Genomic DNA, 27,435 nt, shown 5'->3' with positions numbered 1-27,435 from the left:
GAATTGGTAAATACAGTACAATATTTCTTAACATTTTGAATTTAAATTCTATCAGGATCAAAGGGTTTCTTTCATCCTCCCAGGATTTGGAAAGTTTATCAACTATTTCATATCATCAAAATGGTGGTATTCAAAAGAATAGAACAATTTTTTTTTTTTTGGTGTGTGTGTGTTTTTCCATAGATATCCTTCTACCAAATTCCCTCATAAGGCATTGGTCAGCCCAGAGATATAGTAGAAGTTAATTTTCCAATGAGTCACGCAATGGAACTAGACATGAAATCTCATGGTTGAAAAGCAAACTTCTTGCCCTCACATCTACGGCTGCATCCACATATGTGCAGTATTTGATGGCATATAGAATGCACTTTAAAAAAAAAAAATGTGAGATAGCTGTAAACAAGCATCACCCTCATCCAAGCAGTGTTGTCCATTTCCATTTTTCTGTGAAAACCATGCAAGGCCATGGAGAAATATTATCTTGCTTAGAAACAAGAGATGGTGAGCGACAGTTAAGGCCTCCAACCAAAGAAGATCTGCCTTAAATTCTGTTTGACCCTCACAATGCATTGGTCACTTCATGGATTAGAGGAAGCAGATTTTTTAATGTACCACACAATGGGACTGAACCTAAAATTATGAGGTTGAGGGGCAAACTTCTTAGCCACGCACCTGTGGCTGCACTTATATATGTGCAGTTTTTGATAGCATATGAGGTACTTTTTCAAAAAAAGTATCTAAAAAAAGCCACCCTAGGTCTTAGATGACAATTTACTTTAAGTATTACATGGTTTAATGGGCTAACATATTTCTTTGAAATTGGTACTGCTGAAACTGGGTTACATCTAATATGCTTGTGTATCTTTTATGCCATCAAATACAGTATGTTATATTTTGTTTTATGTAACTGTTATTCTGTAGCACTGTTATTCTTTTACACTATTGTTCTGTTATTGTTACACTGTTGTTCAATTACATAGATGTTGTTTTGCTGCATTGTATTAAGGTCACTAATATAATCACTAACAAAAATAATTTTAAAAAAAGAAACAGACAAAAATAAAAGCAACAGGGTTCTTAAAATCAATTCTAAGACTAATTTCAAATTTGTGAATCCTTAATTATGAGTTTTAAGAGTTCTATTTATTTGATTATTAATTTGATCTGAGCTTGCCTTAACCCTTAAGCATTTAGATTACTCTGTCAAATGTAATGCTTATTTATTCATATTGATTTGAATTAATTATGAATTATTTTGTAGCTTCAAAATTTTGATGATGTGATTATTTACTTTTCAAATAACATTGTGTGGAAGCGCGTGGCTTAGGGGTCAGGGTGTCAGCATCATGATCATAAAGATTGTGGTTTCGATTCCTGGATCAGGCAACATGTATTCTTGAGCAAAACACTTCATTTCATGTTGCTCCAGTCCACTCAGCTGGCAAAAATGAGTAACGCTGCAATGGACTGGCATCCTGTCTAGCTGGGGAACACGTCGTATGCCATTGAAACCAGGAAACCGGAGCCATGAGCCTGGCTAGGCTTTAAAAGGGCGCATTTGTGGAGGTGCAATGGCCCAGTGGTTAGGGCAGCGGACTCGCTGATTTTGTGTGTTTTTAGATTGGCTAAGATGACTCTTCCATGATGTAACCTGTGAATTTGTTTGCTTTCAATATAATATTAACTCTGTGTGTGTGTGTATATATATATTACAATTGCTTAAAATCAGATACAAAATAACAATGTCCAGGAAAGACAGGAAAAGAGTTTGAAGAAAAGGGTCATAATCTCATGATGTAGGAGCTTATGAGGATTTTCAGGGTATTTTTAGACTGAAATCCTAAAACCCCCTTTGAATAGGACATCAATCTGTTGTAAGGTTAACCACAAGGAGTCACTGGGACTCATTGAGTAACTTGAAGTGAAGTGGCTTGCTCAAGAACACAGTGTGCTACCTGGTTCAGAAATTGAACTCAATACCTAATGATTATGAACCCAACACCTTAACCACTGGGCTACGTACCTTCATTGAGAAGAGAAAAAGAAAGAAAAAAGGAAAAACTATAAAAAAATGAAGAAAACAGAGAAAAAAAGAAGTAATGATTAGTTATTTTCATTAAAGGAAAGTAACATTGGAGATTGAAATTGTTGCTTTGGGTTCAGTAGGAGGGGGAGAGAGAGAGACAGATAGAGGGGGGAGGGAGAAAGAAAAAAAGAGAGGGGAGAGAGAGAAAGAGAGAGAGAGAAAGAGGGGAGAGATAGAAAGAAAGAGAGATAGAAAGAGAGGGGAGAGAGAAAGAGAGAAAGAGAGGGGAGATAGCGATAGAGAGAGAGAAAGAGGGGAGAGATAGAAAGAGAGAAAGAGAGGAGAGAGAGAGAGAGAGAGAGAGAGAATGTAGAAACATTTAGATATTTCTAATTGATAAGTCGAACATACATTTTGTAAATAATATCAGACATTAATTTGAGACAGAGAAAGAAACAGACTGACAAGACTTGTTTTTTTCCTTCTTTCTTTCCTGTCTAAGATTCTTGTTTATAATATCTTGTAACATTGACATTAATTAAAACATTATATTAATTAAAATATTTGAAGTCGTTTGGTTATATATATATATTTTGTAGTTTTCGTGCAGAGAAAAAGATATTTTAATCTCTTATGTTTTAAGAACCAAAATAATACAAAAGCTGAAATAAAATGTTTTTTCAATATGATTAAAACAATGTTTTTCATATTACAGAAGCTTTGAATCCACAATTGCTTGAAGCAGACTCTTCCACACAGCTCTGTTTAGACAAGCGGACAAACACCACAGAAGACTGACAGCAAATTTATTACCATTTTCTTTAACATTCCTAGAGCAATTCTACCATGCTACAGTGAGTTCCATAGCATTACAGATTGGGACACAAGCGAGTTTTACAGTTGGATGCCTTCTCTAGCATAAACTAGTCAAGTACGACATCAATCTGGAGCAAGGCAGATTGAGTTAAAGAGAATAAAGTGTTTCATCTCAAATTAAAACATTATCATTATGTACAGGATAGAGGGATCACACTTCTAGTATAAGAAATTACGTCCTCAAGGTAGATTTAATTTGATCATAAATTAATTTTTTCCAACATGGACTTTAACCCATTCACGACTATATGTGTATGGATGTACAAGTAGGTACAGTAAATTTAGAGTGAATACCTGATAAGTGTAAGCACCTGTATATGCCAGATAGTGGCAGAGGTGAGAGAGAATATATCAAATATAAATTAAAAACAGAACACAAAGGATATCACGGTACACGTGTTTCAAGCTTTATAAACAACTCGTTATTACATCAGTGTATTATTGATATAAAAGATGGTTTAAAGCTTTCTTCAGCCGCAAAAATATTGTACTGAAGCAGACCAAGTGAATACTTGTGTTATCGTTTGTGCTATAATGAGATTTTAATTCAGATTTTCGTCTAAATATGAAAGAGTAGTCTGAGACGGGATGGCATTAGGAAAGTTAATCCAACACCAAAACTTTTTATGAAAATTAAGTTGTTAAGATTAATTTTATGAAAATCAATTTATCAATATTTGCATTGAGAGAATGTATGTCATGTGCATGTGTGTGTGTGGTATGTGTGTGTGTGTGTGTGTGTGTGGTGTATGTGTGTGTGGCGTGTATGTGTGGTATGTGTGGTGTGTGTGTGTGGTATATGTGTGGTGTATGTGCATCAGTGTGTGTTTGTGTGTCTGCATGTGTATGTTCGTGTGGTGTGTGTGTATGTGTGCTGCATGTCTGGAGAGTGTGTGTGTGTGTGTGTGTGTGTGTGGTCTGTGTGTGTGTGTGTGTGTGCTGCATGTCTGGAGTGTGTGTGTGTTTGTGTGTATGTGTGCACTTGTGTGTATGTGTGCATTTGTGTGTGTTTGTATGTGTGTGTAGTGTGTATGTGTGTGCATATGAGTACGAGTGAGATATCTCTAAAGAGTTCCACATTTTCATACACCTTGTTTTGTTTCACATGAGAGGAATACCTTAAATACAAAACCATTGAACTATAATTATATAATGTAAGAGAAAGACAATAAATTCTTTCTAAATCCCTAAACAGACATGCTGACACCTAATAAAAAAGGGATCCAACTGTAAAGTTAAATTACACCAACTCAAATAACAGGACCTTGGGATGAACCCTTTTAAAATATAAATCTTAAGCAACATAAGTACATAGTAAATGTTGAGTGTAGTCACTCGTAGTACGACAAAGACAGTTCTCCTATTTCTTGTTGATCAATTTGCATAAATGATTTGTTTTAGAGCGATCAAATATATGTGCTGTACATGAAGTCACACCTTTCATTAAATCAATGTTGTTTGAACAGGTGTATGGTGAAGTGTATCACACATCAGGCACTGACGTGATTGCAGAGCCTTGTGAGATGAAGTGTCTTGCTCAAGGACACTACACAACCACACCTCGTCTAGGAACTGAAACCATAAACTTGCAAGTGTGAGTACAACACCTGAATCACTTGGTCATGCACCTTCACACATGGTTGATAATGTGTGTGTATAGTAATTGTTGTTTCTCCGCCCTGCGACAGGCTCTCCGAAGAGGACATCCTTTGGGATCCACTGCAGACCAGCGAAGAGAATTGGTTACTTGCACATTAATTTCACAAGCAGGCTGTTCCATTGATTGGCACAACTGGAGCAGTCATCATTGTAACTGACAGCGCCAGTTATATGTACATAGTAAATATGAATAAACATAATAACCAGTTTTAACAATTATTGACAAAGAAGAAACCATTTTCAACAATGCTTGTAAACAGAATTCAATAATCATTCAATATATATATATATATATATAAACTAGTTTGAAAGTAAAAACAAAAAAATGAAAATGCCACTAATACTCAGAACAAGAATAAAACAATTTTTAAATTAAAAAGAAAAAAGATGGTGTGAACCTTTCCAACATAAAAGATTTGAATAAGATCATCATGTGTGTTTAGGAAATTAAAATAAAAAATGAAATAAAATTAAAATAAAACAGGAATATACCTGAACTATTTTAATAATTTGAACTCAAAAAAGTCTTTAAAAAATTTTTTTTTTCTGTTGAATGAGGACTAACAACTTCAAAAATTCTTCATTTTTGTGGGCTATTGTTCTTTTTATGTTTTATAAAAAAAACATTTGGGTGTAATTGGAGGGATATTTGGTTGCTATTTTTAGCTTGATTTGTAAGGGTTTGATGATTTAGTGCAGCTAGCAGAGGAGTTCTGTCACCAAATGGTAGAATTAATGTTGGTAATGTTATTAGCGATACCAAAGAGCTTATTAAGCTGGTGTCTAGAACATAAATTAGCATGAAATTTTGATGAAAAATTTTAATTTAATAATAATGAAATTATTGTATATTAGATGACATTAAATCAGAAATTTGGTATCATAGGCTCACAGGTGGTCTTAGGTGGGTTGGTATCAAAAGGGTTAAATCAGTCCTTTTATATAAATTATGATACTGATTAATCCTAGGCCAATCCTCATCAAGTAAACCCAAGATTAAAGGGGTTCCAACAAGCACCAACCTGACTGTTTTCAAAGACATTGTGATTCTAGAGTTATGTTACCTAATGTGACCTTTTTTTAAGAATGTACAGTGTAAATTAAAATAGATTTGGTTACTACTGGGCTCTTTTATTCGCCAGACAAGATTGCAATTTCATATAGTAGAGACAGAAAATCTAGATGTGGGTATACATATATATGGAATAGTGAATGTGACCTGTGAACTACAGGGGATTATTGAGTGTAGCTTTGAGTGCAGAAGGTGTGTAAGTGTCGGGTTATAGAAACTACCAACTGATATGTCAGAGAGAAATGTCTATGTTGGTATAGAAATATAAGAAGGGGCAAAGATTATAAGGTAAAAAATGAGAACTGAGTATAGGTAGGCAACAGGAGATCTAGTGGGGATTTCAACTATAGAAGGTCAGGTTATATAAATGGGATGTTTCATAGGGAAATTCAATATCCTGGGCTTGTCTTCTGATCAGTAGTGATGTTGCTGGGGGTTCTCACTGTTGTCATCAACAATGACAATACCAAGTGTGCATTACATATAAATAACAACTCTAGTGAAATTGATAGTTTTGTTAAGTTATTTGACATCTCATGAAATACATGAAATGTAAAGAGATGCTGCAAAATACCGTATAATGTCACGTGATCAGACAGCAATGATATCAACTGGAAATTAATTAAAACAATTAGTCTTCATTCAACAACATATAATAATAATAATAATAATAATGTCCCATTTCAAACTCGGTTCCATAAGTATATTTTTAGGCTGACACGACCCAAATGACATTATTTCTGCTTTTGGAATACCCGTCATGCAAGAGACAAAAGAAATTCCCAGAAACTTAAAGAATACACAGAAAATGGATTTTTCTTTTGCCTGTAAGAAATTGCTTAAAATTTAATTATTTTGTCTCCAAGATGGAGAAAGAATATTTAAGTGCATTTAAGTGCAGCTAACTACGAAGAAGCTATTGCAAATTACTACAGAAACTACCAGCAATATGTTGCAAATATTGTGCATGTAGAAAGCATTGATTAATATTGTAGCGAAGCTCAGTTTCCATTGGCTCTATGGCATCTTTGATAAAGATGTTTTCTTTTGCCGAGTGCTAAAGATGTAGCTTAAAGCATCAATTTGGTACAGATAAATATTTCAAAATAACCAACATAGACAATAAACATGTGAGGTTTTTCCCTGTTTCTTTTTTCACTCTTTAATCAAAAACCATAAAAACAGCAACAATAATAACAATATTCTACGAAAGATATATACACATATATATATAATAGATTTATGTGAGTGAAAGTGTATTTGTGAATAAATATTGCTATGTTGCAGGTGGAAAGCAGATAGTGAGCATTTTAAATGCTGAATACGAAAACAAAATTTGGCTTACATAGCTAGGAATCTCAGCCTTTGAGAATAAGTAGCAGAGATAAAAATAGACAGAGAATTACTGATTGAAACTGAGAATTATTATACAAGAGTAAGAAGTAAAACCCAATACACAAGCCTGTGAGCATCAGGATAACAAACAATACATGTCAAAACATAACAATACAATCACTTGGTTATATCAAAGCAGTAATTATTATTAATATTATGTCCAATAACAGTAAACTGTAAATTAATTTAAACAACATATGGAATTGATCGCTTTTTTGTTTCAAGAATTTTTCTCCAGAATTTCAAACACAATTACTTGTTAGTTGAGATTAGTTATTTATAACTAACCGGACCATTAACTTCACCTTTAGAAATGAAAAAAACCTTTATCTTCATATCTACACAATGTTTTAATCGGTTTGATCTCTGTTCAAAACCAATTGTACATCTAACGATTAAAACATTTTTTTCATTTCTAAACATGTAATTAATAGTCTGAACATATTATAATAGCCTTGCTTGTTATTTGTTTTTATCATACTACTACTACTACTAATATATTACAAATACAGATTAATACTTGAAATATTTATTAAATCTAGGTTAATCTATGCATACATCTATTTTATCTACATGTTATTTACATATACTTATGAGTGATGGGGTTTATTGTATTTTATTATTATAAGCATATTATTAATTTATTCTACATGTGAGACATTCCTTTCATTATCTGTTAACTGGTACCACAACAATTTTAGCCCCTTCCAACATTATATATATATATATATATATATGTTTGTATGTATGTATATATATATAGATATGTGTGTGTGTGTGTGTATGTATGTATGTATATATATATATATACATCTAATATAGGATGAAATTTTCAAACATTTCTAGTTAATGATAAAGTTGCTCTTATAACCACATGTACAGAGACTGAATCTAATAGTACCACACTTTGCTTCTAACATAACCATCTGTGTACAGATATGACCAACATGAAATCTGAATATTTCAGACCAGATATATATTGTTTGTAAAAGAGAGACTTTGAAATCATGAGAATATGACAACATAGACTCTTCCTTCAAAAGTCTGAGGACATAATATGTCTCAAAGAAGAATAATTTGAAACCATAGTTCTACAATTCTATATTTAAGAGATGTGGAATTATGCACATTATTTACATTATTTACATTCGATGGATATTTGTCCTCATCTTGTTTGTTGTTAACACAACGTTTCAGCTGATATACCCTCCTGATGAAGGCAGGAGGGTATATCAGCTGAAACGTGTTAACAACAAATAAGCTGAGGACAAATATCCATCGAATGTAAATAATGTAAATAATTCTACAATACATAACTAAAACCCACAAAGGTACTACAATATTAGATATCTGATTATGTCCCATGGGGATTTCACAATACATAACAATATTAAAATTGTTTCATAATGACTAAACACTTCTCTTTAGGCCCAGCAACTATTTCAGTTCTGATTAGTAGCAGATCCTCTACTAAGCTCAATTAAAATGGACATCTGTTAGTTTCAATGATGAGTATTTAGTTGCTATGTCAACTGAACCATCTGTTCATTGAATTAGTAAGTGACTAGGTGGAGTATTCAACAGGCATGTGTCTCTTTAGGTACCCTTAATGTAATTCTCAGACAGAATAAATATGATACAGTGTGGCAATGAACAACTTTTAAATTACCGATACAGTTTATCTGGTAGGCTTCAGCATAGTTTTTTGTCAACCCAGTATCACTCACAAGGCTTGGGTTGAGCCCCATGCTAGGGTAAAAGACACTTATTCAAAACACTGTGCAATGGAGTCAAACTTGGGAGTTTGTCATTGCATAGCCAACTTCTTAACTATCCAACTATTCAGGTTAAGTTAGATTCATATGTTAGTAATACCTACACATATATTGGATGATGCTGTGTTTACACTTGCAAACATCCATGAATTATATCCATAGAAAATCATTGGACTGATCAGCAAAGATTCACTAATCAATAATGTCAACCACTAAGTAGGGTCTCTGTCAGTCGATGTTGACATGTATGTGCAAGCTTAGGCAGGGTATTTTTTAGAAAGACTGGCAATTGCCTATACATGCCAGCCTGCCCTCTCCACATATTTGCACACTAATGCTAATGATACCACACTTATTTAATCTTCTGTGAACAAGTATAATCTATATGAAACCTGTATATGATGTTTATCTAAGAGAAAAACTGCCAACTTAAGCTGATACAGCAGGCCACTAGTGCTGACACTGACAGTCATCAGAACACAAAGGAGCAGAACAGATAATTTATTTCTTTATTGCTCACAAGGGGCTAAACGTAGAGGGGACAAACAAGCGGAACAGATAATGCAAGGGATCTCTTCTGTTCTAACAGTCCCATCAATCCACAACTGTTGAGCCAGATTTGTTATTGACCCAGGAAAAGTTGACTTCAGCTGTATTTGAACTCAGAACACAGAGAAATGGACTACATACTGCAAAAAATGTTCTATCCATCACTCTAATGACTGCCAATACATCAATACACTGTTTGCATCAATCATAAGCTCACAGAATATGCTATTTCTTTTATGGATGGAAGCACTCCGTCAGTTACGACGATGAGGGTTCCGGTTGATCCGAATCTACGGAACAGCCTGCTCGTGAAATTAACGTGTAAGTGGATGAGCACTCCACAGACACGTCTACCCTTAACGTAGTTCTCGGGGATATTCAGCGTGACACAGAGAGTGACAAGGCCGGCCCCTTGAAATACAGGTACAACAGAAACAGGAAGTAAGAGTGAGAGAAAGTTGTGGTGAAAGAGTACAGCAGGGATCACCACCATCTCCTGCCGGAGCCTCATGGAGCTTTTAGGTGTTTTCGCTCAATAAACACTCACAACGCCCAGTCTGGGAGTCGAAACCGCGATCCTATGACCGCGAGTCCGCTGCCCTATCCACTGGGCCATTGCGCCTCCTATTTCTTTTATATGCCTCTTATGTCACTACCTCCACGGTCCTTATTCCTCTGCTCTACACATCATCTCTACTCACATTCATCATTATCATCATCATCATCATTTAACATCCGCTTTCCATGCTAGCATGCGTTGGACAATTTGACTAAGGGCTGGCGAACCAGATGGCTGCACCAGGCTCCAATCTTGATCTGGCAGAGTTTCTACAGCTGGATGCCCTTCCTATCGCCAACCACTCTGAGAGTGTAGTGGGTGCTTTTTACATGCCACTGGCACAGGTACCAGTAAGGCGACGCTGGTAACGATCACGCTCGAATGGTGCCTTTTACGTGCCACCGGCACGGAGGTGTGTTAGCCACTCTGGCAACGATCACGCTCGGATGGTGCTCTTAGCACCCTACTAGCACAGGCACAAGTGCCAGTGTCTCCTCCTGTAACCTCTACTATGTCTCACCATCCAAATTCTTCTTTTCCCAAACTGCATTATTCCAGAATTGAACCCATATTTTTGTTTTCTAATGAAAACAACTACAGAAGTTCGAACTGAGCATCCATCAGCTGCATCAGTCTCCCTAGCTTGGGTTTCATAGGAATTTCTCCTTTTGTCTAATTAAAAACAACAACAACAAAACCAAGCTTCTAAAAGCAAATTCTGTAAATAACTTTACCGAAAACAAGCTGGTTAGGCATAGCAAATGTTAGTCTTTTTTCTACAGAATTCTACATATCAGTTTATCATATCTTCATAGTGTTATACAAAACTATTCCATGAACGACATTACGGTAATTAGTGTTAATATAAGTTGCAGTAGTTGTAGTGGTAGCATCGTTATTATTGTGATTAACACATTCAATTACATTATTACTGTTATTATTAAAGCAAGCAATAAATTGGACATAGACTAAAATATTAGATGGTATTCCCAGAATTTGCTGATTATAATCAGTAACAATGAAAATACAAGATGGCTGAGTGTGTGTATATATGTATACATTATATATATATATATATATATATATATACATACGGACGCTAAACGACGATGATGATGATGATGATGATATATAATTATATATATATACGGACGCTAAACGATGATGATGATGATGATGATATATAATTATATATATATATATATATATATATATATATATATATATAATATATATATCTATATAATTTCCATGTGTGTGTATATAACCATACATTTGTTTAATCAGGAGAAATTCTGAAATAATAACCAGTTTAGTTATTGTATATATAAAGAAATAAACAGAATAAATACAAACATAAAAAAATAACCTAAATAATTTAACTATTAATAATAATAATAGTAACAGAAATAACAATAATACTACTACTAACAATAACACCAACAATTAAAATAATAGCAATAATTATAATTTAATGGAAATACTTACAAATTTGCAACATGTGATACTGTAGGCATGGCCACAAATAAGTCCATTCGATAGTTTGGCTTCTAACTGGCTTGGATCAGCCTGGAAAAAGAAAAACAAATATCACAGAAAATTGAAAACAAAATCATAGGATGTTTAGGTCTGCTTACTGACCTAGGGTTAAACATCAGCAAGAACAATACCCATTCATCACAGTTTGATCAACAACATGCCCTCCACCCCACCATCTTCCTCTTTCTCTTTTCGTTTAATCACCATCTCGTTGCACAGTTTATATCACAACTAGGGCAAATATTTGATAGGAATGATAGATAATTATTAAAAATTGATATTGTTTAATTGCTGAAGTAGGTGCAGGAGTGGCTGTATGGTAACAAGTTTGCTTCTGAACCACATGATTTCGAGTTCTGTCCCACTGTGTGGCACCTTGGGCAAGTGTCTTCTACTATAGCCCCCAGGCCAAGCAATGCCTTATGAGTGAATTTGGTTGATGGAAACTGAAAGAAACCTATCATGTGTGTCTGTCCCCCTATTATTTGTCAACAGGTATTGGTTTGTTTACATTGTCATAACCTAGGGGTTTGGGTAAAGGGACGGATAGAATAAGTACCAAACTTTAAAATGTACTGGGATCGATTTGTTTGACTAAACTTTTGAAGGTAGTGCTCCAGCATTGCCACAGCCCAAAGATTGGAACAAGTAAAATATAAATTCTTTGTTAAATCTGCGACATAAAAATAATCCTTTCTACTATACTATAACATTTATTTTATTTTATATACATACTAGCACTATGACCCGGCAACTCCGGGTCAAAGTGCTAGTGCATGCATATACAGCTGCGTGCGTGTGCACTTACACGCGAGTACTCTCCAAATCTCTGAACAATCACTTACAGCTAGCTGGCATTCAATTGGCGTATCAAGTTTCGGGCATTTTGATTGGGTTTTGGATAGAAAATTCACAAAAAAGTCACTTCTATTGATTTTTTTAATGGCTATTTGAGGTGACTGGGGAAATGTAAAGATGTGCATGACACCCTTGGATGGTTTTGAATGACCATAGAAAGTGCGAGCCCTCTAACTGAAAAATTGTGGATTCGTATAAAGGATACACACACACACACACAGACAGACATTTTGCCGTTTATATATATAGAGATACACACACACACATGCTGTATATGAAAGTATAACAAATGGACAGCATGGCAAGTACTGATAAAGTTGCATTTGAAATTAAAATTTAACTCTTTAGTATTTAAACTGACCATCATCATCATCATCATCATCGTTTAACGTCCGCTTTCCATGCTAGCACGGGTTGGACGGTTCAACTGGGGTCTGGGAAGCCATAAGGCTGCAGTAGGCCCAGTCTGATCTGGCAATGTTTCTACGGCTGGCTGCCCTTCCTAACGCCAACCACTCAATGAGTGTAGTGGGTGTTTTTTATGTGCCACCGGCACAGGTGCCAGACGAGGCTGGCAAACGGCCACGATCGGATGGTGCCTTTTTACGTGCCACCGGCACGGGGGCCAGAAGAGGCTGGCAAACGGCCACGATCGGATGGTGCTTTTTTACGTGCCACCGGCACAGGGGCCAGACGAGGCTGGCAACGGCCACGAACAGATGGTGCTTTCTACTTGTTTTATGCTCAAACTGGCCAGATCCAGCCTCTCACACCTACCCTACAATGTCATTCTAAAAATAAATAACCCCCATCAGCAAAACCGTGAAGGTATGAAATAATGCATGATTAACCCAAAACAATGTGATGAAATAAACCTTGCATTTGACAGAGGAAACTCAACGCTAAAGGGTTAAACACATACACAAAAACAAAAGCATAAATACTGAGAGAAGTTTTTTTTGTTTTGTTTGGGTTTTTTTTACTTCCTCTTATATATAAAAATAGCAATATTTTATTTTTTTGTTTTTGCTATGGAAACAAGGGGTAATAAAAATTGCAAGCTTCATTACCATCGCCATAGAAACAGAATTAATTATGTAGGCGCTGTTCACTCCTACACACCTTCTTCTTCTTCCCCTCGTTATTCTTCTTTCACTTAAGTATTTTCCCTATCTTAATATCTTCTCTAAAGTAATTCCCAGGTGACATTCTAGTTACCTTTATATCATTGCTACACTAGAAATGAAAATTAATCTGTTTACTTTACATTTTTTTTTTTTTCTTTTGGTATTTCATATTTTCATTATTCTCTTTCCGAAAACTTATTTGGTATTATGCCAAAGTGATCTGCAATGCGACTTATAGCCTGCTATATTCTGCTATTCTACCATTTCCTTCAGACCAAATCTGACTGTTTTTATTTATTTGCTTGTTTGTTTTTTTCAATTTTTTCTTTCATTTTTTTCTTACTTTTTGATGGCACTAATCTTCGCATTATTTTTGTGTCTCATCAAATTCCGCCGAGGTCAACTTTGTCTTTCATCATTTCGAGGTCGATAAATTAAGTACCAGTTGCGTACTGGAGTCAATCCGATTGACTGGCCCACTTCTACCATTTTCTAAAGCCCTGGGTCAACCGAAAGTCTTGCAAGTGAATTTGGTAGATAGAAACTGTATGCAAGCCTCACACACATACGTATGCATTCATCTTTATCTTACTAGGTCTAATGGGAATTACAGGAAAGCTTATAAGAAACTTTATACAAATTTTTGCCAATAGGTGGTAAAAAATGAATCCAAAGACATAGTCTACAGCAACTGAAGTACCAATAATTATATAATAGAACCCATACTTCAGAACTGATTCAAAACATAGGATACTAAACACAAAAGACAAGGTACTAAACACAGAGAGAACCTTTAATACAATAGAAAAACACAGCATAAAGAAAACAGCAGGGTTGCCAAAGCACTCTGACCTGTGCTGATTGGTGCAGTGCAAACAGAAAGTGAAAGTAAGACAATTGAATGAATAATGCTTTCTGTTATGGCTCCAAACTACACACAGAGAAAAAGATTATTGATTCAGTTAGCTGTAAGCTGTGGTTGGGTGGTAAGAAGTTTGCTTGCCAACAACATAGACTAAGGTGAAGTCCTGCTGCATGACACTTGAGGGCAAGCGTTTTATACTATAGCCCCAGGTTGACCAAAGCCTTGAGAGTGAATTTGGTAAATGGAAACTAAACGAAGCCTGTTGTGTGTGTGCACGTATATATGTATGTGAAGGTGAGTGATTTAGTGATTAGGGTATTCAGTTTATAATCATAAGGCCACGAGTTCAATCCCCAGATCATGTTGCATCTTTGTGCATGACATTTTATTTCACATTGCTCCAGTCCACTCAGCTTGGGGCAAGCATTTTCTACTATAGCCCCAGGTTGACCAAAGCCTTGAGAGTGAATTTGGTAAATGGAAACTAAATGAAGCCTGTTGTGTGTGTGCATGTGTATATATATATGTGTGTGTGTGAAGGTGAGTGGTTTGGTGGTTAGGGCATTCAGTTCATAATCATAAGGTCACGAGTTCAATTCCCAGAGCATGTTGTATCTTTGTGCAAGACCCTTTATTTCACATTGCTCCACTCCGCTCAGCTGGCAAAAATGAGTTGTACCTGTCACATCCTATGTAACATTCTGTGTCTCAGTTCCCTAAGAACTAAGTTAAGGGTATGCGTTTCTGTGGAGTACTCAGCCACTTGCACGTTAATTTCACAAGTGGGCTGTTCTGTTGATCAGTTCAATTAGAACCCTTGTCATCATAACTGACAGAATACTAGTTTATACATATCTGTGTGTGTGTGCGTGTGTGTGTGTGTGTATGTGTGTTACTATCTCATTGCCATCACATGATAGCTGTAAACAAATGTAAACAACATCATGCCAATGGTGTCCCTCAGTTTCCAGTCTTATGTGGAAATATCTAGTCATAGGGTTATATTATCTTAAAGGGCATCTGGCCATAAAAAATCTACTTCAACAAATTCTGTTCAACCCATGAAAGTATGGAGGAGACAGAATGATGACAGAAAGGCGGCGAGCTGGCAGAAACGTTAGCACGCCGGGCGAAATGCTTAGCGGAATTTCGTTTGCCATTACGTTCTGAGTTCAAATTCCACCGAGGTTGACTTTACCTTTCATCCTTTCGGAGTCGATAAATTAAGTACCAGTTATGCACTGAAGTCGATGTAATCGACTTAATCCCTTTGTCTGTCCTTGTTTGTCCCCTCTGTGTTTAGCCTGCACTAATTGGTCAAAATGTCAATAAAGAACATTAACATCAGCACTACTTCACTCGAGGTATGACAGCATGGAATATTCATGTATTTGCACATTGCAAGCCCTCACAAACATGATGGACTGCCTGCAGTTTCCAACTACTAGATGACCCCACAAGGCATTGGTTGACCTGGGGCTAGAGAAGATGACACTTACACAAGATGTCATGCAATGCGATTGAACCCAAAACTACAGGGTTGTGAAGTGAACTGCTTAACCTCACAGTTATGCCTGTACTTGTAACAGTAATTTTTGAAATGTGTATTCATTAATTTCATTAATTACAAAATATTTAGTCACTGCCCTCATTCATTATTTTAACTATCTCTGCAAGCAATTAGTTTCGTTGACAACCAATTACTTTTATCAAGCGTCAAATACTTACATCAATAGAACATCCCATGAGAGAAGATCTCTGGAAAGCTTTCAACATGATTTGGAACAGTTTATCTTGTGATTCTCTGAGGTCAAACATTTCTGTAACACCTCCAGTGAAATCTTCCATAGCTTCAGAGCTATTTCCACCCTTAAGGGCTTCATAGCAACCATTAAGCCTGAGAAAGAAAGAGAGAAATAAAGAATGAGTAACAAAAAAATAAATAAAGTATGCAACATTTAAACTATAATTTATACAGATCTCTTTCACTTGTTTCAGTCATTTGACTGCGGCCATGTTGGAGCACTGCCTTTAGTCGAGCAAATCAACCCCAGTACTTATTCTATTGTTCTCTTTTGCCGAACCGCTAAGTTAAGGGGGTGTAAACACACCAGCATTGGTTGTCAAGTGATGTTGGTGGGGACAAACAGACACACAAACATATACACACACATACATATATACGATGACAGTTGTAGATATGATACAAGAAATAAAAACTAGATCAAGGCCCCTGGAATTTTGCAGTACATCATCATCATCATCATCATCGTTTAGCGTCCGTTTTCCATGCTAGCATGGGTTGGACGGGTCAACTGGGGTCTGTGAAGCTGGAAGGCTTCGTCAGGCCCAGTCAGATCTGGTAGTGTTTCTACGGCTGGATGCCCTTCCTAACGCCAACCACTCCTAAAAATCAGCAAACCACCAGGGTACCTATCAATATGTACATAAGTGTTCAAAGGAGTACACCATACAGCTGTGAACAGAGAAGTGTGAGAGCTCTGCATTTTGCAGTACTATGCCAAGATCCTAATATAGGCCTGGCAACAGTTGTGGGAAAACTGCTTCAGTGTGTCTATCTCTTATGCCTTGATTTGCACCATTCACTGCATGAAAGAGAAAAAAAAATCTTCAATGGTACCCCAATAAACTACCTAAGTAGGATTCATTACTTTTAATTTATATTCTGTGGTAAATTCAATTGTCTCAAACACCTTAACACTTTCATGACCCATATTTCTATAGAAATACATCGTCTATGTGTTTTTTAACTAATTCTGGAAATAATTAAGACTTTCGAAAGATTATTAAAATAAACAACCTCATTATATAGACAGGTTTTGGAACACTAACTTAATACTAATTGTTTCTAATACTAATTGTATAAGATCAACAATTTTAGTGGGTTGAGGTTAGTTGAGTACATTGACCTCCAGTATTAGTTTGGTGCCTTATTTTATTGGCCCTGGAGGGATGAAGGCAAAGTTGGTCGCAACAGAACTGAAATTCAGAACACAAAGAAGGCATCATCAAACAATTCACTCAGTCTCCCTCTACAAGGATCTATGACAATTCTTGGAAAGACATGACAGTGTGTTCCAATCCCCAAAAGGGGAAACTTCACTGACCCTGCCAGCATTTGACTGGTCACTCTCTCACTTTCACTTCCAATAGATTAGAAGTGATAGAAACTGTTTTAAAGAAGCAGTAACTTTCTCACCAGAAGTCTTTCTCTCGCTTTTCTCTAACCACTGTGACTGTGTGGTTAAGAAGTTTGCTTCTCAACCACATGGTTTCTGGTTCAGTTCTATCGCACAGCACCTTGGTCAAGTGTCTTCTACTAGAGCTTTAGACCAACCAATACTTTGTGAAAGAATTTGGTTGACAGAAACTGTGTGGAAAATGCAGCGAGCTGGCAGAAACGTTTGCATGCCGGGCGAAATGCTTAGCAGTATTTCATCTGCCACTATGTTCTGAGTTCAAATTCCACTGAGGTCGACTTTGCCTTTCATCCTTTTGGGGTCGATTAAATAAGTATCAGTTATGCACCGAGGTTGATATAATCAATTTAATCCATTTGGATGTCCTTGTTTGACCTCTCTGTGTTTAGCCCCTTGTGGGTAGTAAAGAAATAGGTATTTTGTCTGTCTTTACGTTCTGAGTTCAAACTTTGCTGAGGTCGACTTTGCCTTTCATCCTTTCGTGGTCGATTAAATAAGTACCAGTTATATAGTGAGGTCGATATAATTGACTTAATCCATTTGTCTGTCCCCTCTGTGTGTAGCCCCTTGTGGGCAGTAAAGAAATAAGAAACTCTGTGGAAGCCCATCATGTGTGTGTGTGTACGTATGTGTGTGTGTATGTGTGCGCGTGCATGTGTGTGTGTGTATGTGTGTGTGTCTTTGCCCATCACCATTTGACAACTGATGTTGGTTTAAGTTCCTTTAACTTAGTGGTTCAGCAAAAGAGACCGATATAATAACTACCAGACTTAAAAAGTAAAAACTGGGTTGATTTTTTTTTCCTAAAACCCTTCAAGGTGGCAACCCAGCTTGGCAGCAGTCCAATGACTGAAGCAAGTAAAAAGAAGAAATGAAAGAAAAAAAAGAAACAAGAAATACGGTCAGGAATTTTGTCTGACATTCCAATGATTCTGCTAATCTGCCATTCCAAGCACAAAACTTTAAAACAAATACTAGCTTAGGAACAAAAAGTTCTTTCATGAAATTTTGATGGAAGATTTAAATTTAAATATGAATAACGCTATATATCAAGGGAATTTTGTGTCCTAGAACCAGAGTCAGTTTCAGAAATTTTTATGGAAGGTTTAAATTTAAATACAAGTAATACTTTATATCAAGAAAATTTAAGTATGACTAACACTTTATATCAAGGGAATTTTGTGTCCTAGAACCAGAGTCGGTTTCAGAAATTTTTATGGAAGGTTTAAATTTGAATACAAGTAACACTTTATATCAAGAGAATTTAAGTATGACTAACACTTTATATCAAGGGAATTTTGTGTCCTAGAACCAGAGTCGGTTTCAGAAATTTTTATGGAAGGTTTAAATTTAAGTACAAGTAATACTTTATATCAAGAAAATTTAAGTATGACTAACACTTTATATCAGGGAATTTTGTGTCCTAGAACCAGAGTCGGTTTCAGAAATTTTTATGGAAGGTTTAAATTTGAATACAAGTAACACTTTATATCAAGAGAATTTAAGTATGACTAACACTTTATATCAAGGGAATTTTGTGTCCTAGAACCAGAGTCGGTTTCAGAAATTTTTATGGAAGGTTTAAATTTAAGTACAAGTAATACTTTATATCAAGAAAATTTAAGTATGACTAACACTTTATATCAAGGGAATTTTGTGTCCTAGAACCAGAGTCGGTTTCAGATGAGTTGGTATCAAAATGGATATAAATAATCCCGTTCCAGCCTCTTTCTGGCTCACTCTTTCTCTCTCTCTCTCGTTATATTCTCATTTCAGGCATATAAGTATATACTGAACCAATTAATTGTAAGGAGGTGGTGACTTGTTAAAATAGTTGTAATTAGATATTGGGGGTGGGGGGATGACAAAACGAAAAACAACAAACAAAAAAAACCCAACCACTTCAATGACTGTTTACTGACTCGTTATGTTAATTACGGCTGTGCATTTGATGATGAAAGCTTTGTGATACTTATCAAGTGTTTCATGTCAGTCAGTGAGTACAACTGAAATACACCAGAGGTACGCTTGCCAGGCTTCCCCACTCATGCCACATTTTTTTACCCAGCATCCCTCTGGTGGAGGAATTAGAAGACGGCAAGCAAAATTGAATGAAAGTTACTGTTCACTACAACTACACAAAGCCACATTGGAACAATGCAAGCTAACAGGGCATCTTGTACACAATCATTTAAACATGCTAGAAATAGCAACCAAATCTTCATATAATTTACTTTTGATACTTTAAAACATACAAAAGACACTTTAGATAATATTATTCTTCATATATATATTTCTTTATTGCCCACAAGGGGCTAAACACAGAAGGGACAAACAAGGACAGACAAAGGGATTAAGTCGATTACACCGACCCCAGTGCAAAACTGGTACTTTATTTATCGACCCCGAAAGGATGAAAGGCAAAGTCGACCTCGGCAGAATTTGAACTCAGAATGTAACAGCATTTCGCCCAGTGTGCTAACGCTTCTGCCAGCTCGCCACCTTCCTATATAACCTTATTCTTCATATATAACCTATAATATAAATTGGAGATGGGCGATTGTTGTATTCTTTCTTGTCTTGAGGTTCACAGCCAAATGGCTGGGTGGATTCGCATGCAAAATGGCACACATGTGGAGATGGGTGCATAGATTGGAATGCAGTTTGTATTTTTTCCTAACCCCCATACTTACCGAGAAAATCGATTAAAAATTTTCTAATGGAACTTCCCTCTTTCTTCTGCCATTAAAACAACCAGTTGCTTAGAAGCTGTTTTCTGACGGTGTGGGGTCAGGAAATTTTCATATAGCTGGAGGCTCCATTCGAAACAGGGGACTCAAAATGATAAGGTTGACAAATGCTGTTATAGATTATGCCTAACTGAAAACGATCACAGCCACATCATCCAAACAGACCGGGTGAAACCGGGCTTAGCTGCTAGTATCTGAATAAAAGCAATGATAGTTATGGTTGGAATGTCTTCCACCATATAACTTCTAAAACAGAGCTGAACAAATGTGACCAGATTACTCAGTCTGCTAGCAACAATCACCATGCAACTGTCCAAGAGGAACATTAACTGCTTCAGCTTCATTGTTTTTGGAGGGTTTCTAAAAGTGACAGACATAAAACCTTCCACTACACCAAACAAGGAAAAAAAAACCAATCATACATATTTCTTTACTACCCACAAGGGGCTAAACACAGAAAGCCCCGAAAGGATGAAAGGCAAAGTCGACCTCAGCAGAATTTGAACTCAGAACGTAATGGCAGATGAAATACGGCTACGCATTTCACCTGGCGTGCTAACGTTTCTGCCAGCTGATGCTTTAAATCATACAAAATCATTAAAAAAATCATAAAAAAAACAATCATACAATCAAGAGAAATGATACAACAAAGTTACTTACTTGGCATAAGCCTTTTCCAACAAAGCGCTCCAGAACTCATTCTTGTCAGCAGAATGCATGTAAATCAACTGTCCGTAAGAAGTTGGGATCCTGTCATCAACGACGACATCCACCCAGTCTCCTTGATGCCAGAAACGGAAGCGGAAGCAGCCAGTATAGTTTTCCTGAAAGTTTTGACCAAGTGGCACAACTCTAAACAGTAATTTCTGATCAATGGTGAGAGAGGCAACAGCCGCCAACAACCAACAGTCACCTGAAATAATAACAAAAAAGAACAATGTGTCAATGAGGGTGTGAGACGCTGCATAATCATCGTCATTGTTCGACCGTGGTCGAGACAATGGAATTTACTATGTTACGCCAGACTTCACGTCCCATCATAGCATTACAGAGGTCCTGTTGCTGGATGCCTGTATCCCCGGAGATTACATCAGGGTAAGAGAGTGTGTGCTCTCAGGTATCGCTAGCAGATGGCTTCCAGAGGAGAAGAGTAGAAATTGCCTCATTTTCAGGTCTACAACAATGTCCAGCAAACTGGACTCTCCTACCTTTCACAAGAGATGATACAGGTGGTAATTTCCCATATATTTGTACTTTGGTTGGATGTCGTTTCCACGAGAGATTTTGAGCTCTCATAAGGAGACGAGTATAAGTTCCATCCAACCGCCTCTCAAGCTTCTTTGATAACGTCCAGGTTTCTGAGCCATATAGTAGAATTGGTTCAACTGTGGCTTTGAAGATTTTAAGTTTGAAATCCCTACTTAGACTTGATGACCAGATCTTATGCATATCATTACAGGCTGACCAGGCCATACCCTTTCTAGTTAGAAAATCTTTTTCAGATGATGACATGTATAAGGTGTGCAGGACTGTTTGATTGCAGGTGTAATTTCATCTGCATTCAAATTTGAAACTTCTCACTGACACATATGAAAAAAAAGTGTTTTATTTCTTAAGAACAAATGGTTTAACTCTTTAGCATTTAAACTGGCCATAACAGGCCAAAATATTCTACTTGTTTCATCTTCAAACTGGCCAGATCTGGTCTCTCACACTTACCTTACAATGACATTCTAAAAATGAAACAATCATATCATAGAAATTTCGAAGCGGTGAGATAATGCATGATCAGTTTAAAATAATGTGAATGAATAAGCATCACATTTGACTGAATAATCTGAATGCTAAAGGGTTAAATATAGAAAAAAAAAAGGTACAAAATACCAATAAACCAATCAGCATCATCATCATCATCATCATTTGACGTCCGTTTTCCATGCTAGCATGGGTTGGATGGTTTGACCAGGGTCTGGTAAGCCATGGAGGCTGCACCAGGCTCCAGTCTGATTTGGCAGTATTTTCTACAGCTGGATGCCCTTCCTAACACCAACCACTCCGTGAGTGTAGTGGGTGTTTTTTACGTGCCACCGGCACAGGGGCCAGAGCAGGTTGGCAAACGGCCATGATCGGTCGGTGCTTTTACGTGTTACTGACACAGATGCCAGTCAGGCGGCACTGGCATCTGCCACGTTCGGACGGTAGAAAATTTATGCTAACACAAATGTTATCAAAGTAACACAAAACAGGTTAAATTTGAAGCAAACAAATATCTGTTTATATGTACATGACAGGTATCTCAGTTTTCATCAACTAAGTCTACTCACAAGGCCATGATGCTATAGTGAAAAAAAAACACCATTTCACAAAGGTGCCATACAGTGGGCTTGAACATGAAATCATGTGGCAGTGAAGCAAAGTTCTTAACCAAACGGCTATGCCTCCACCCTATGTATATGTTGTGGTGAGAGTCATTGACACACATGTGCAATTGGAAGAATGGAACAGTTGAAATCTTATAAAAAGTAGTGTATTGGTTGAGATGAGAGAGGTTGTAACAGTCATTGAGAGTGCATGGAAGTAGTAGGAAGTTGTTGAGAGTTTGTATTTATTGGAGTATCGTGTGTAGTGGAGTAATTTGAAGTTGTGTGAAGACAGATGTGTCTATCCCTGCTTTGTGAAATCTGTATATCCAACATATAGAAGGATTCAAAAGTATCATTACAAAACTTTAATAAGATGTGACATTACAAAGCTTTATGAAGCAAGGACAATCAGTGGTGTGACTTGATAACCATGACCTGTTATGTTTATAGTACATATATCGCATATTACACAACACACCTTGCAGTGTAATTACAACAATTAGTTCCAAATTAATCTTGAAATTCTCATTAAATAAATACTGAATAAGAAAAATTACATTGGAATGCAAGTTCTAAATTAATCACAAACAAAAATAGTAATATTATATTTTCAGTGAAGTAATTGGTGAGGAAACTAAATTACATGCTGCTAGTAGTTAAAGCCAAGTAGTGGTTGCCATAATGGGAACGAAATAAACTGTACTAGTTTAGAATATCTGTTGAGAGTTTGGGAAATAAAAACCAACTTACCAAGTTCTCCTTGTTTTACATCAAATCGGGAGGCACCGCCAACAAAGAATTTTGGGTCTTCACAGATTTCCTACAAATGGAAAACAAAACAAAATGAAGTGAAAAAAAAAGAGATTTTAAAGCAATGAAACAAATTAACAAACTTGTAAGAAATTTATTTGAAAGATTGGTGTTTATATAAAACAGTATATATATATATATAATATATATATATATATATACGCGAGAAAGAAGCAACAAGAATGGATAGGTATTTAGTACGATCGTTTCATACAAGGACAGGTTTTATTAAAAGTTGCAAAGATTACAGCATATAAACGAGTCCCGTACTCATCAGCTAAAATACATGTAAGTTCTCTAGACATCCTAGTGTTTGAGGCTATACTCATGAAGTTGCTTCTTTCTCGCTTATAATCACCCCACATTACTGTATTGTTAAATCAGTATAGTTTTTTTTGGTGCATCTAAGTTAGGTACCATATTCAAGTAAATTTTTTAAAATTAACTTGAATCTTTATTGCTCTTTTTATATATATATATATATACACACACAAACTCTCTTATACACATGCATGCGCACCTTCATTTTAGGATCACCACCACTTTGTTATCTCCCCTTCTCCCTAGGTCTCCTGTGTGACCCTTCTGACTGGCCTTCGCCATGATAGATCGCTAGCTACTACACATTCTTTATTTTCTCTCCTTGTTTCTTTCTGTGGAAGAGCATAGGCTCGAAACATTAAAGACTTTTTCACTTCCCAAGTGTTATACTAATACATCTGTTTGTTGTCTACACCACCTGTCTTCATCTTTTGTTTTTTTTGTGAATTCTCCCCTAAATATATATATCCTCATCATCTTTTAACATCTGCCTTCCATTCTGGAATGGGTTGGACAGTTTGACTGGAGCTGGCTAGGCAGAAGACTGCACCAGACCCCTGTGTCTGTTTTACAGTTGGATGCTCTTCCTAACACCAATCACCCTGCAGAGTGGACTGAGTGCATTTTACGTGGCACCAGCACATATATACATATAGTGTCAAATTGGACATTAAAAATAAAAAATAACAAAACAACAAAAGACATACATATAAAATGCAATATTTTGATGCTTAGTAAAGGTGGGAAAAAGAGTGTGTTTTTTTAATGTTTTGACCACAACTCTTCATCAGAAAGAAGAGAAAGGAAAGGTCTGAAGAAGGGGTCCAGGAAAAGTATGTGAGTGATTACATGCCTGAGGTGACTGGAAGTGTGTGCAAGTGTATACATACACACACACACACACACACACACACACACACACACACACGTGGTAAGAAGTTTTTATCGTTTATGCTTAGATGTGTGATTAAGATCACTTTGCAACTATATAGTTCATGGTTCAATACCACTGCATGACACCTTGGGTAAGTGTTTTCTACAATGGTCTTGGATTGACCAAGAAGCCTGTTTTGTGTGTGCGTGTCTTTGTGCATGCGCTTGTCCTCCATCACGAGTAGCGAAGGACCACGTTTCAGACTTCTCCCACTACAGAGCTCTGGGATGAAGACCGCTTCGCTCAACAAACAAACAAACAAACACCAGCTGCAAGAGTTGCCCATCCTAGAGCCACATCTGTACGAAACAGTATAGGATCCTAGCAGAACTGAAAAGCTGCATCCATACAGCTCATGATTAAGAGACAACCAGGCAACGGCAGAGCTTGAAATCAGGTTACAGCCATCATGTACGTACATACATATATGAGCATGTATGTACGCATGATAACATGCTATGTGTATTCATGTATGTAAATATGCATGTATGTGAGTGTATGTATGTCTCTGAAAGATATACATATTGTTGAGGAAAAAAAAATCGATAAATTAGAGTCCAGCAAAAGTTTGTCTTGTGGGGGTTTTATTCCGCTTGAATTGCACAGATTTTCTATTGTTGCTTTCGCCTCTGAAAATGCAGTGAACCAATGATTTGATTCACGAGAGATCAATAAGCAGTGATGCTACTGTGCACAAAATGCATTATATACATACATGCATATACATAAATACATATACACATACATACACATACATACATACATACACACATACATACATGTATATACATACAAACACACACACATACATACATACATACATGCATATACATACAAACATACACATATATACACACACATGCCTACATACATACACATATATACACACATGCTTACATACATACACATATATACACACATGCCTACATACATATATATATATACACATGCATACATATATACATACATGTATACATACATATATACACACAGGCATACATACACACACAGGCATACATACACATACATATGCAAATGCATACATACATACATACAAATAAAAACATACATACACACACTCACACACATATATACACACATACATACAGACAAAAAATTTTAAAAATAACTTAATTGTTTTATTAGAAAACAGAGCTGAATATAAATATTGCAAATGACATTGGAAAAAACCAGAAAGGTAACTTCCTAGCATCCTACAAATATATATATATCTTCATTTATTCATTTGTATGACTTCTATTTTTCTATGTTAGCATGTGTCGGCTGAAGACTTATTTGAGGTAGGATTTTGTGGCTAGATACTCTTCCTGTTCCTAATCCTTACCTGTTTTTCAAGTAAGGAATTTTTTCATTTCATGGGTTATTTGAAAGCACAGAGCTATTGATTGTAATGTCATTGATTGTAATGTCAACAAGGTGTATAAATATCACATCATTAGCAGTAACAAGCAAAGCCTAGGTATGTTAATATTGCGTGTGCCTGCACCCACACGCACAACAAGCTTCTTACAATTCCAATTGACCAAATAAACTTTCAAGGCATAGCTAAGAGGTAGTGAGTTTGATTCCCAGACTGAGCTGCGTGTTGTGTTCTTGAGCAAGACATTTTGTTTCATGTTGCTCCAGTTCACTCAGCTGTAGAAACGAGTTGTGATGTCACCGGTGCCAAGCTGTATTGGTCTTTGCCTTTCCCTTGGATAACATTGATGGCTTGGCATGGAGAGAGGAGGCTGGTATGGAAGTGTTTTTTACTATATGTTTCTTTACTACCCACAAGGGGCTAAACATAGAGGGGACAAACAAAGACAGACAGACGGTTGAAGTCTATTACATTGACCCCAGTGCGAAACTGGTACTTCTTTTATCGATCCCGAAAGGATGAAAGGCAAAGTCAACCTTGGCAGAAACATAGAGGGGACAAACAAGGGCAGACAAACGGATTAAGTCGATTACATGGACCCCCCCAGTGCGAAACTGGTATGCATGAATGACTGTTGGTCTTCCATAAAACAGCCTTACCTGGACTTGTACCTTCAAGGGGAACTTTCTAGGTGTAATCCCATGGTCATTCAGACCAAAGGGGGTCTTTACCCTTACCCTTTACCATCTTTGCAAAAAAAAAAAAAAAAAAATGGCCACATCAAATAAAGTGAACCAGCACAAAGTTTTGTCAGTCTCAAAGCAACGAAAATATTTCGACAGATTAAATTTAAATGTTGAAGAGAATCTAACAGTTTTTGTGTGTTTCTTAAATGGCTTATAAACACCTTCCACGCTGCAATTGTTTTCGTTCTAGCACACGAACTCAGATCAAGTCACTTGCTATGCAAGTACATCTCCGTAATTACAAACATTATGTTTGAAAGAAAAAACCAAACAAACAAAAACCAGATGAGGTAGTCATGACTGGAAGCCTTTTTAATCATAAGCCTGCTGGATCAGGACCTACCAAGGGGTAAACAACCATAACAATAATATAGAAGTCAACACTCCAGTGGTGTTTCGTAGAACATTATGGTTGCACTTGTATACTTATGTAATTGCCAAGTATTTTCATTAACTTTTAGCAGAGTGAAAAGCTGTCAAAGTAAAGTCAGTGATGTTTATTTTAGAACAGAAGTGTGTGGATCAAGATTGATGTTAAATGGTTCGTTCTTTGTGCTGAAAATTAATTACCGATATTTTTAAATAGTTCTAGATGTAGACATAGAACAG

The 27,435-nt window shown here is 36.4% G+C and overlaps 1 protein-coding gene across 8 annotated transcripts in view; it reads right to left on the bottom strand.

The window, feature by feature from the left end:
• The window catches only part of LOC115217089 (calpain-9), a 164,296-nt gene that overhangs the window by 75,156 nt on the left and 61,705 nt on the right, over window positions 1–27,435 (bottom strand). For 6 of the 8 annotated variants that reach the window (XM_036507117.1, XM_036507118.1, XM_029786683.2 and 3 more), the window contains exons 2-6: window positions 23,385–23,454; window positions 20,932–21,184; window positions 16,029–16,197; window positions 11,400–11,480; window positions 6,979–6,996 (exon numbers count right to left, since the gene is read on the bottom strand). In XM_036507117.1, the coding sequence (XP_036363010.1) occupies window positions 6,979–6,996; window positions 11,400–11,480; window positions 16,029–16,197; window positions 20,932–21,184; window positions 23,385–23,454 (591 nt within the window). The remainder of the gene's footprint in view (window positions 1–6,978; window positions 6,997–11,399; window positions 11,481–16,028; window positions 16,198–20,931; window positions 21,185–23,384; window positions 23,455–27,435) is intronic. The other 2 variants (XM_029786685.2, XM_036507120.1) reach the window with 1 other exon arrangement.

Source organism: Octopus sinensis, linkage group LG11 (genome assembly GCF_006345805.1).
Source record: "Octopus sinensis linkage group LG11, ASM634580v1, whole genome shotgun sequence".
NCBI classification, from domain to species: domain Eukaryota; kingdom Metazoa; phylum Mollusca; class Cephalopoda; order Octopoda; family Octopodidae; genus Octopus; species Octopus sinensis.
Note: the sequence above shows the minus strand (reverse complement) of the source record. Positions and strands in the feature narration are given on the sequence as shown.